The 11,968-nt window shown below is 35.9% G+C and overlaps 1 protein-coding gene across 1 annotated transcript; it reads right to left on the bottom strand.

Annotated features, from left to right (window-relative positions):
* Positions 1-10,785: 10,785 nt before the first annotated feature.
* On the bottom strand, positions 10,786-11,706 carry LOC110193256 (olfactory receptor 1f45-like). Its single transcript, XM_020964931.1, has one exon. It carries the CDS (start codon positions 11,704-11,706, stop codon positions 10,786-10,788), a length of 921 nt encoding a protein of 306 aa, XP_020820590.1.
* Between the last annotated feature and the right edge of the window lie 262 nt (positions 11,707-11,968).

Below are 11,968 nucleotides of genomic sequence, written 5' to 3'. Positions count from 1 at the left end.
AACTCTAGAAGTGGGAATAGGGCAGAGGCTCACTTATTAGTGACACCCCCCAAAGCTATCTAATATTCCAATCTGTGCTCCCCTCACTCTCACCCTGCTTGTAGTGATAATCTAAGAAAATGTTAACGATCTGTGCTGTGTCTACTTCTCTGCTTCAGATGAGAGTAAATTCAAATCCAGAAGTTGAGATTACAGACATCTGTTCTCTTTTAAGATGAGATGGTCATGAGCTATGAGAATCTCCTAGTGAAGTAATGGAAATGAGGGGCTGATGTCTGGGTTCTTAGCCTCTAGAAGTGAACAATAGGAGTCCAGTTCAATTCAGGAATATTTGCATAGTCTGGGGGCCTTTGGGATTTGATCCCCATGACTCCTCATTAGAGAAAAAGAGAATAATTGTTCAATCACTCTTTCTGGCCCTTAGCCTCTTGGGTCTTTTGCTCCTTATAGAAAAAGGGTAGTATGTAATGGGATCTATATTCTGGGAATTTATGACTGGAATCATTGAAGTTCCTGTAGAATGCATATGGTTCTGAGAGGTCTGCTTCAGTCTCATTAGAGGCGTCTCACATGATTCTCCTTCCTCCTAGTCAGATGTAGATCTTTAAAGTCAAATATGAAGTCTGGCCAGCTGCCTTGACTTCATAACACCCCTTTTCTCCCCCAAGGAATCTGAATATTTATTTGGATTATTCCTTGTCTATTCACCTGTGTATCACTTCTCTTCCCCCTTTGTGTCACAAGACCTCCAGTATTTATTCTCCCATGATTCTGCTGACTTTATCCCTGTTCCAGATAAGTTAATTTCTTTATATCAACTATATACCAAACCTACTCCCATCTTTGAATATTTCCTTCTGCCTGGAGTGCCTTTCTCCCTTCTATCTCTTCATTCAACTGTATCCATCCTTCAAGGCCCAATTCAAACAAGATTGCCCTGATGTCTAGAGCCCATAGTGTCCTTTCCACTAATTTCTGGCACTTAGAATTGGAACAACTCATTTGATGTTTAGCACATACTTTTGTATCACTCATTATCTTTTCCTGCATTCATACCTAGAATTCAAATTTCTTGAGGTCAGGGACTAGATGCTCCACAGAAGCTCTTTGTTGATGGCAATTAATTTAGTTTTGAATCACAAAACCTATTTTCTTTTTTAAATTAATTATTATTAATTATTTAAATTAATTAAATTAAATTAAATTATTTAAATAATCACTTCTACATCCTGCATGGGAAGAAGGGAAATGATCTAGGTCAGAAAATACTAGGGTAGATCATTGAAGGGAAAAAATAAAAGAAGTCTCATGTGTCTCCAGTTTTCCTCAGAGTTTTCTTAGGGCTATTTTTGCCTCCTTATTCCTCAGACTATATATGAGGGGGTTAATGATAGGGCACATAAAATACAGAAATTACTTTATCATACTTTAAGAAAGACAGTCTAATACAGAGAGATTATAGCATAACATAATAAATATCATGATAACTATGCAGTGGGAAGAGCAAGTGGAAAAGGCTTTTCTGTGTCCCTGGGTAGAGTGTAGGACAACATTAATAATATGGGAATACAAGAAGGTGATGAATGTGACAGGGCACGATAGGGTAAAGATACAGAGGACATTCATGACCATCTGTACATGAGATGTACCTGTACAGAAGACATGCAGCAGGGCAGGTATTTCACACAAGAAATAATTGATAACATTTTATCAGCAAAATGAAAGCTGCATCATGGCCACTGTGTCCATTGTGGATGCTATAAAGTCACCTAGCAAGCAAGCAGCCCTCCACACAACCCCTAATTCTTTATGACCGAGTACCTTAAGGGATCCCAGAAGGCTACATAGCAATCATAGGCCATCACTGAGAGGATGTAGCACTCTGCAATGCCAAAAAAAAAACAGGAATGTGTAAAACTGTGTGGGGCAACAGGAGAAAGAAACAGAATTCCTTTCTGCCAAGAAGTGCCCCAGCATCTGTAGAATCACATAGGATGTGTAACAGAGTTCTAGAATGGACAGATTTGTGAGGAAGAAGTACATGGGAGTATGGAGGCACATATCCATTAATACCAAGACAATGAGCAGGTTCCCCAACAAGATCATCAGGTAGACAATGAGGAAGAGTAGGAAGAGGTACACCTGGAGCTCAGGTCTTCTGGAGAGGCCAAGCAGGACGAATTCAATTACTGGGGTCAGGTTGCTGCTCTCCCTCTTGATTATCGGTCTACAGAGAGAATGTAGAAATAGGATTAGATCCTATTTGTGTAGGATTTTATGGTTACAAAGAACTTTACATTCATCATATAATATGATCCTCACTTTAACCACACATGAAGTAATCAGGAAAATGTTATTATCTTAATTTTATAGAGGAAGAAATTGAGGTTAAGAAAATTTTAGTGTTTTACAGACAGCAAAGTAACTAATGAAGTGGCAGATCTGACCTTTTGCCTCTCTCAAGTCCTGGCTCCTAAACTTACATTTGTTCTCCACATTAATAATAGATGACTTAGAAATTAGGGTCTGTAGCTGGGGATTGGGGTGAGTGAGAGGATAGAGAAAGACAAGGAAGTTCACAATCAAAGCCTCTTTCCTAATATTCTTCACCAGAGTCTGGATACAAAAGTCTTATTCTGTGCTTGTGCTAACTCCTTCTGCACACGCTTCTGATTGTCCCAAACCCACCCGTCTTCTCCCAGTTTCCCCTTCTCCAGGTACATGTATCTTCTTGATGAGATGGATACTTCTCCTACTTCTGACTAGATAATTATTTGTCTTATAACTTGCTCCCTTTCTAATGCAGGCAGTAAATAAATATTTATTAAGCTCTTGCAATGTGCTACACACTGTGCTAAAAAATTTATTTGAAACTTGTAAAGTGATCATCTTTCATAGCCCCATTTTTACAGTTAATTTAAGACCAAATTATTGACTTCCTCTCAGTGATTAGGTACTTGACTTTTGAGGACCACCTCCCTTATGTCAGTCACAGATTTGTTGCGAACATGGCATTTTGTAAACTTTAAAATGACAAATATGAGTTATAATTATCCCTTCCATATTATTCTGTCAATTGTCCCTTCAAGTAGCATGAATCTTCAGTCTTCTCTCTCCATTATTCCAAGTCTATACATGCATAGATTTCCTTAAATCTTAAAATAAACCTTTTCAATCTATTTATTTGCTGTTGTTACTACACAGAAATACTATTGATTTGTGATTCTATTTTTCAACCAGCAACTCTACTGAAACTGTTATTTTAATTAGTTTCTGTGCCAACCTTGTCAGATTATGAGAAGTAAAACAATGTTTTCAGCAAATAGTTCTATCTCTCCTTTGCTTATATTTCTTTACTTTCTCTTATTGCTAGTACTAGCATTTCTAGAACTCTGTGAAACAACAGAAGGGAAAGTGAGGATGCTTCCTTTGTTCTTTTCTTTATTGAGAAAGCTTCTAGTATATCCCCATTGAATATAATGCTAGCTTTTGGATTAAAATAGATATTTTATCATATCAAAGGTATGTTCTTATACATATCCTTTGGATGATTTTTTCATAAACAAATGTACATTGTCAAAGGCTTTTACTGTGTCTGTTGATGTAATCATGTGATTTTGGCCATTCAGAGTTTTTATATGATTATATTAAATGTTGTACTTGTAGAAGCTTCCTTGCATTTTTATATAAATCTGATTTGAAAATAGTGGATGGCTTTTTGAATAAATTACTATAGTCTTTTTGTCAGGATTTTTCTTTTAAAATGAATTCAGATTCATTAATGATATTGGCTTCTCGTTCTCTTACTTTGCTTTGTATTCCTCTAGTTTAGGTATTAGGCCTATATTTGTCTCATTAAAGGGTTTTGTTAGGGTTTTCTTTCTCAATTTAAAAAAAATTGTGTGGATATGTCAAATGTTATTTAAAATTTGATAGAATTGTTTTATAAATTCATTTGGGAAAGTTTTGTAGTTCTTTTCAAATTAGCTTTAATTTCCTTTTATTATCTTTATATGGAGTTGTGTTACTTTGGGAATTTTATATTTTGATAGGATAGCATCTTTTCTAAGCTGACTCACCCAACAGGTACTTGCATAGGCAGGCTGGGTTATCAAAAGTCAGCTGTTTACAACTACCTTCAATATTCTAGGGCTAACCCTGAGTGGGTTGAGTTTTCTGGGATTGTTGTTTAAAAGCCCCCATCCAATGGGCTCCTTTTGTCAATGAAACAGTCAAACTCTACTGCAAGGCAATCTCAATGGAATTTCAAACTCATCCCTCAAAGAGACAAATACATAAAGTTCAAAAAGAAAGAAAACGGGGTCAGGTAAGTCTCAAACCCATGTAAGGGCCTCAAAAATGGCTTTGTACTTAGAATTGGTTATTCAGGCTTACTAGGCCAACAGGCAAAACTTATCATATGGATACATTCCATTAGGAATTCACAGTAAGTCAATTAGTCTGGGTCAGGTTAAAAAGCTAAAAGGAAAAAAAAAAGAACATTAATGAGCTATCGTAGTATACTCTAGGCTAACTGCCAGATAGCAATATACTAGGAACACAAAATTCATATTGTGTTCTCACAGTAACTGTACTACATGTTTAAGTAGCTTGGTGATATTGACCAAATGAGTAGAGTAACAAAACAGGCATTTATTTGTACATAAACATTCAAGCAAGCAAAATTTATCCCAAAGGAATTGATTGAATTGTAAAAGGTACACCGTAAAATAAAAATGCTATTTTTCTGTAATGGGCTCCTGAAAATTGAGTAATTCAATAATGAAAATCTCAAATGGAGAAACTCTGTAATGGGATCTTAAAATTATGAAGATCCCCTAAATTATAACAGCTAAAGCCAACATAATGTATCAGCCCCCTAAGTGCTAGGCATACCTCTCCAACTAAATGCTCAAAATTATAGATTGGGTCTCCAGAAGAAAAAGACTTTGAATTTTAAAGCCCTTTACAACATAGCCCCTTTTAACCTTTCCAGTTTTCTTATATCTTACTACCCTCTATATGCTCTACAACCCTGTGGCATTAATCTCTCTCATTACATGATACTCTCTCATTATGCTATGTCATTTTACTAGATACTCTCCAAATGTAGGATGTTCTCCTTGTTTTCACTTCCTGTCCTCCCTGGATTTATTTCATTGTTAACTAAAAACTCTTCATATTTAAGAAGCTTTACTTTTCTCTTTTAAGGACAGTGCCTTCCTTCTTATATTACTTTCAATTTATGCTCCATACATTATGTATGTATATAGTTATTTACATATTGTCTCACCCATTAGAAAGTGAATTCACGGGGGAAGGGGTTGTTTTTGCATTTCTTTGTATCCTCAGTTTTTAGCATAGTTTCTGGCACATAGTAAGTCATTAATAAATCCTTCTTGACCTGACTTGACTTATTCTTTCCTTAATAGTTGTACTTATTTACTAAACCTTTCTGTATTCTGTCATTTGGGGTGGTCTTGAGTTAAATATTCTGTTCTCTATTAGTGTTTATGTAAGAATGCCTCCATTGATTCTCTTTTATTGAAGATTCATTTCTTTCCCTTTGATGCTTTATAATCTATATTTAGAAGCTCTGCATGAGTTTCTTGTATTATTTTATACATTAAGGTATATAGACTTTTTAATTTTTATGTTCTTCTAATAAATTTGTGACTTTTATCTCTGAATATGCTGTTCTCATCAGCAGACACTTTCTCTTGCATAAAATTTGTATGATCTATTAAGTTGTGGCTTTTTTTTCTCCTGCCAGCATTCATCTCAGTATTTTTATGGTCCAGATCTGTGCCTTTCTCTCAGTTCTTTATACATAGTCTCCATGCAATTTTTTAGCTAATCTCATGATTAATTTTTGTAATTCTGCATTAAGAGTTCTCCATTCTAAATTATACCTTAATTTCTTTTTTTATGAATTTCACTTCTCTTTCAAATCATTCTGAAGTGTTCTTTTGTGGGTTAAAGGATCCTATATTTTGTAAGATCAAATTGGTTCACTTTCCCTTGAATTATAATATTTGTTTAAAGACTTTTTTAGAATCTTTCTGAGAACTTAGACATTGTTAGTTGTGGTTTTGAATCATTTCTGTCAATTTACCATTTTATACTCTTATGTTTTTCATTCATTTTTGAACTTTCAGGCTTCCTTTGGTATTACCACATCACTCACTTTCTGGACCCTGCCTTTTTGCTGCCAAGTTGCAAGCTTGGGCTACAAGCCTTCCTCTTCATGTTTATGAGATTTGAGGTGATCAGTTTACTCTGGGCAGAGCATGTTGTTCCTTGTAGTCAAAACCAAACAGAGATGCTAATGGAAAATAGATTTTTTGCACAGTAAGAGGCAGGAGATAATTTGGAAAAGAAATGAAAGTAATGCAAGAAAATAGTAAGAGTCAACAACTTGGTAAAGAAGACAAAAAGTACTGAAGAAAACAACACCTTGAAACCAAAATATGCAAAATGGTAAAAGGTAGACAAAAATAAAATGAAAAGAAGAACTCCTTAAAAAGCAGAATTTGCCAAATGGAAAAAAGACATACAAAAATTCACTGAAGAGAACTATTCAAAAAGTAAAATTGGCCATGTGGATGTACAAAAATTCACTAAAGAAAAGGACATCTTAAAAATTAGAATTGGCCAAAAGGAAAAGATGATACAAAAGCTCACTGAAGAAAATAATTCCTTAAAAATTATAATTGGACAAGTGGAAGTTAATGACTCCACAGCCAGTAAGAAGCAATAAAACAAAATGAAAAGAAGGAATAATTAGAAGAAAATGTGAAATATTTGTTTGGAAAACAACTGACTTGGAAAATAGTTCCAGAAGAAAACATTTAAGAATTATTGAATTACCTTAAAGTCATGATCAAAAAATGATGCTAGAAATCATCTTTCAAGAAATTATCATGGAAAACTGCTCTGCTATTCTAGAACCAGAAGGTAAAGTAGAAATTAAAATAATCCACTATCACCTCCTGAAAGAGATCCCAAAATGTAAATTCCCAGGAACATTATAACCAAATTCCAAAGTTACCAGGTCAAGGAGAAAATATTGCAAGCAGCCAGAAAGAAATAATTCAAAAATCATGAAGCCACAGTTAGGATAACTAGCAGCTTTTTAAATAAAGGTTTAAGGGGCTTAGAATATTATGTTCTTGAGGTCAAAGGAAGTAGGAAAACTAAGAAGCAGCTCCCCAACAAAACTAAATATAATCCTTAAGGGGAAAAATGGCAACTTAGTGAAATAGAGGAGTTTAAAGCATTCCTGATGAAAGGATGAGAGCTGGATGGAAAATTTGACTTTCAAATACAAGACTCAAGAAAAGCATATAAAGGTAAACAGGAAACAAATCATAAATAATCCAATAAAATGAAACTGTTTACATTTTGACTTGGGAAGATAATAATTGTAACTCCTAAAAACCTTATCATTTTTAGGAAAGTTAGGAGTATATATAGACAAAGGAAATGGTTATGCATTTATCATGATGGGAAGATGTCAAAAATAAAATGAAGGGGTGAGAAAAGTGGATGCACTGGGATAAGGGGGAAAAGGAGTGGTAGAATGGGATAAATTTTCTAACATAAAACAGGCACTAAAAAGAGCTTTTATACTGATGAAAAGATGGGTGTGATGGTGATTAATACTTGAACTTTATTCTCTACACAACCAGCTCAAAGATGGAATAACATCCATAATCAGTTGCATTTATAAATCTTATCTTATCCTACAAGGAAGTAGGAGAGAAGGAGATGAGAGTGGTGGATGATAGAAGGGAGAGCAGATTGGGGGTGGGGGGAAGTAGCACCAGAAGCAAAACAGGCTTTTGAGGAGAGACAGGGTGAAAGGACAGAGGAAAAAAGAATAAATTGGGGAAAATGAGGAGGGAAACACACAGTAATCATATCTGTGAATATGAATGTGAGGAACACAGCCATAAAAAGGAAACAGATAGCAGAATGGATTAAAATACAGAATTCTCCAGTATCTTGCTTACAAGAAACACTCTTGATGCAAAGAGATGCACATAGTATAAAGGTAAGCAACTGGAGCAGAATATATTATGATTCAGCTGATGTGAAAAATAAAATCAGGGGTAGCAATCATGAAAGACAGTTAGGTAATGCAGTAGATACAGCACCAGCCCTGGATTCAGGAGGACTTGAGTTCAAATATTGCCTGAGGCACTTACTGGCTGTGTGACCTTGGACAAATCATTTAACCCTATTTGCTTCCATTCCTCATCTGTAAAATGAACTAGAGAAGGAAATGCCAACCACTATAGTATCTTTTCCAAGAAAACGCCAAATGGGGTCATGAGGAGTCAGATACAACTAAAATGTCCCAATAACAAAAAGCAAATATGACCTCAGACAAAGCAAAGCAAAAATAGATCTAATTAAAAGAGATAGACAGGGAAACCACATTTTGCTAAAAGGTACCGTAGACAATGTAGTAATATCAGTACAAACATATATATATATATATATATATACCAAAATGTGGAGTATACAAATTCTTGAAGGAAAAATTAAATGAGTTACAGCAGGAAATAGTAAAACTGTACTACTGGTGGAACTTCAACTTTCCCCTCTCAGAGCTAGAAAGATCTAACCACAAAATAAATAAGAAAGACGTTAAAAAGATGAATAGAATTTTAGAAAAGTTATATTATGATAGAGCTCTCAAGAAAACTGAATGGAAATAAAAAGGAATATACCTTTTTCTCAGTGGTATATAGCACCTACACAAAAATTGACCATGTATTAGGGCAAAAAAACTTACAACCAAATGCAGATAAGCAGAAATGTTAAATGCATCCTTTTCAGATCATAATGCAATAAAAATTACATTCAACAAAGGGCAATGGAAGCATAGATTAAAAATTAACTGGAAAATAAATGATGCAATCCTAAATTATGAGTGGATAAAAGGAGAAATCATAGAAATAATCAATAATTTCACTAAAGAGAATGATAATAATGAGGCAACATACCCAAATTAATGGGATGCTGATAAAGCAGTACTTAGGGGAAATTTTATATGCCTAAAGGCTTACATCAATAAAATAGAGAAAGAGTAGGTCAACAAATCTGAAGTACAACTTAAAAAAGAACAAATTTTAGATCCCCAATTAAACACCAAATTGGAAATCCTGAAAATCAAAGGAGAGATTAATAAAATTGAAAGCAAAAAACCATTGAGCTATTAAATAAAACTAGGAGGTGGTTTATTAAAAAAATAAAATAAATAAACCATTAGAGGAAAAACAAATTACCAGTTTCAAAAATGTAAAGGTGAATTTACCACAAATGAAGGGGAAATTAAAGTAGTTGTTAGGGTCTATTTTTCTTAATTATGTGCCAATAAATCTGACAATTTAAGTAAAATGGGCAAATATTTACAAAAATATAAACTGCCTAGATTTAAAGAAGGTGAAATAACCCTTTCTTAGAAAAAAAATTGAAGAAGCATCAATGATTTCCCTGAGGAAAAAATCTCCAGACACATACTAGCTGTGTGATCTTGGCTTCAGCAAGTCACTTAACCTCTCATTATCCTAGGTAATTTTCCAAGACTCTAAGCTGCAGAGAAGATGCCAATCTGCATTGGTAGAGGGAGCATCTTCATTCATGGAGTTCCTGATACCAACTAAATCACAGGTCCAATCCATAGACCAATTACTACTAAAAATAGAGGAGTACAACAGGTGTTAAACTCTGATTCTGTTGCTTTTTCTAAAGGTTTCCTTTTTGGGGAAGGTTAAGAATACTAGTCAGTCCCCAGCCCTATCATTGTAGAAAAAGGTTTAATCAAGAGAAAACATTTCCATTTCCTTGATCAGTTGAGAAGGCAGAATATCACCAGAAGCTAGGGTTGGAAAAGTTAACATCTGAAGTCTTTTCAACCCCTGATGTTCTAGATTTCTAAATACCCAATGTATCATTCCAGACTACATATTGTCTTCACCATTCAATACCTAGGAAATTATTCCAATTAGGATAGTGGAAGTGGTAATAGAGAGGATGGGATTAATGAAAGAGATGATAACTCAATTTTTCTTTGCTTGAGACCCTTCAGGAACCCTATATTTAGTTCTTCCAGGTGATAAAATGGTGTATGTGTTGTAAAGATGCACAGGCAGAGTCTGTGTATATGCATAGCTTTGACTTACTATTGAGAAATGAAGTAGGATAGATAATTGTGAAGGCATCAAGTCTTAGGAAGGATTGTCAAAATCTAAATATCAAACAAGTCTCAAGTTACGATTCATGATGAAGATGCTTAGTGGGTTACGGGTAACTATTAGTCTGATGAGAAATCTTTGTATCAGGTACAAATCAGGCATGATCCTTCCTGACTCTAGAAAGGTCATACAGTTCATTCACATACAAGGTAATTTCAGGCTAAGGTAGAAGCAAATATAAAGATGAAATTACCTTCTTGGAAAGCTGGAGAGAGGAGAACCGAAGCCAAGCAGTGGATAAAATTCAAGGTTAGGAAGAGGCACTCAAAATTAAAGGATCTTTGAGGGAGACTAGCAGATGCATTTATTGTCCTAGATAATGATTCTCTCTTACTCTTTCCCTAAGTCTGAAATAAAATTGCTTTTATTGCATAAAAACGTCTAACTTGAGTATGTGAATATGTCTGTGTAAGTCTATTCTTGTCTGACCGCTAATGAAATGAATAGATGAGAGAAAAGAAGGGAAGGCTAGCTCCGGCAGGGATCCTATGCTGGCCATTTGCTCACCAAGACCCTAACCTTAACTCCCCATAAACACCTTTGCCAGGGCTGCTTTGATTTCTCGGTTCTGCAGACTATAGACATAGGGATTTAGTGTTGGAGCCACCACAGAGAACATGACTGTGGCCACAAGATCTTGGTCTTCCTTTTGGCCTTCGTCCTGACTTGGGGGCTTCAGGTAGACAGCTACTAGAGTTCCATAGAAAAGAACAACAACCATTAGATGGGATCCACAAGTGGAAAATGCCTTGTGGAAACCCCCAGGGGCTCGAACCTGACAAACAGCAGCTCCAATAAAGACATAAGAGGCCATAATGCAAACCGCAGGCACAATGATTACAAGGCCACCCTCAACTATAGCTACTAGGTAGTTGAGGGTAGTGTCAGAGCAGGCAAGATGTAGCAAAGGATGGATATCACAGTAGAAGTATGGGAGAGCATGATTGTTGCAGAAGGTAAGACGAGCAAGGAGAGCTGTGTGGAGCAGAGAATTCAGGGCTGTGCCCACCCACACAGCCCCCAGTAGCAACATACATCGTGACAGGGTCACCACAGTAGTATAGTGCAGTGGTTTGCATATGGCTACATATCTGTCCCATGCCATGGCAGCTAATACATAGCTGTCCACATTACCTGCCATCAGGAAAAAGAAGACTTGGGACAGGCAAGCTGAATGGGTGATGGTCTGGTCCCCAGTGAGCAGGGCATAAAGGAGCCTGGGCACTGTAGTGGAGGTGAAACACAGATCTGCCAGGGACAGGTTCCCCAAAAACACATACATGGGTGTATGGAGGCGTGAGTCTGAGCCAATAGCAACAAGGATTAACAGGTTCCCCAGGAGAGCTGCCAGGTATAAGACTAAAAATAGTGTGAACAGGAGTTCTTGGTGACTGGAGAAGGCCAGGAAGAGGAACTCATAGGCGCTGGTCTGATTTTCCATTGTTATGTTGCTGCTGAGTCTGACCCTGGATTGGGGAGATGAAGAGATGGATTGAGAGAGAGTCTCACAGCTAATCCACCCACAAAGCTGAATATTTAAATTCATTATGAACTTTCAAAAGTATGTTTCAAAACAATTTTTATAGCCAGTGTCTCTGAAAAAGCCTCATTTCTAAAATATATAGAGAACTGAGTCAAATCCATAAGAATACAAGTCATTCTCCAATTGATAAGTGATCAAAGCGTATGAACAGGCAATTTTC

Source organism: Phascolarctos cinereus, unplaced genomic scaffold (assembly GCF_003287225.1).
Source record: "Phascolarctos cinereus isolate Bilbo 61053 unplaced genomic scaffold, phaCin_HiC Scaffold_2;HRSCAF=192, whole genome shotgun sequence".
In the NCBI taxonomy this organism is placed as follows: Eukaryota; Metazoa; Chordata; class Mammalia; order Diprotodontia; family Phascolarctidae; genus Phascolarctos; species Phascolarctos cinereus.
The sequence above is the reverse complement of the archived record's forward strand: the minus strand, read 5'-3'. Positions and strand labels throughout refer to the sequence as shown.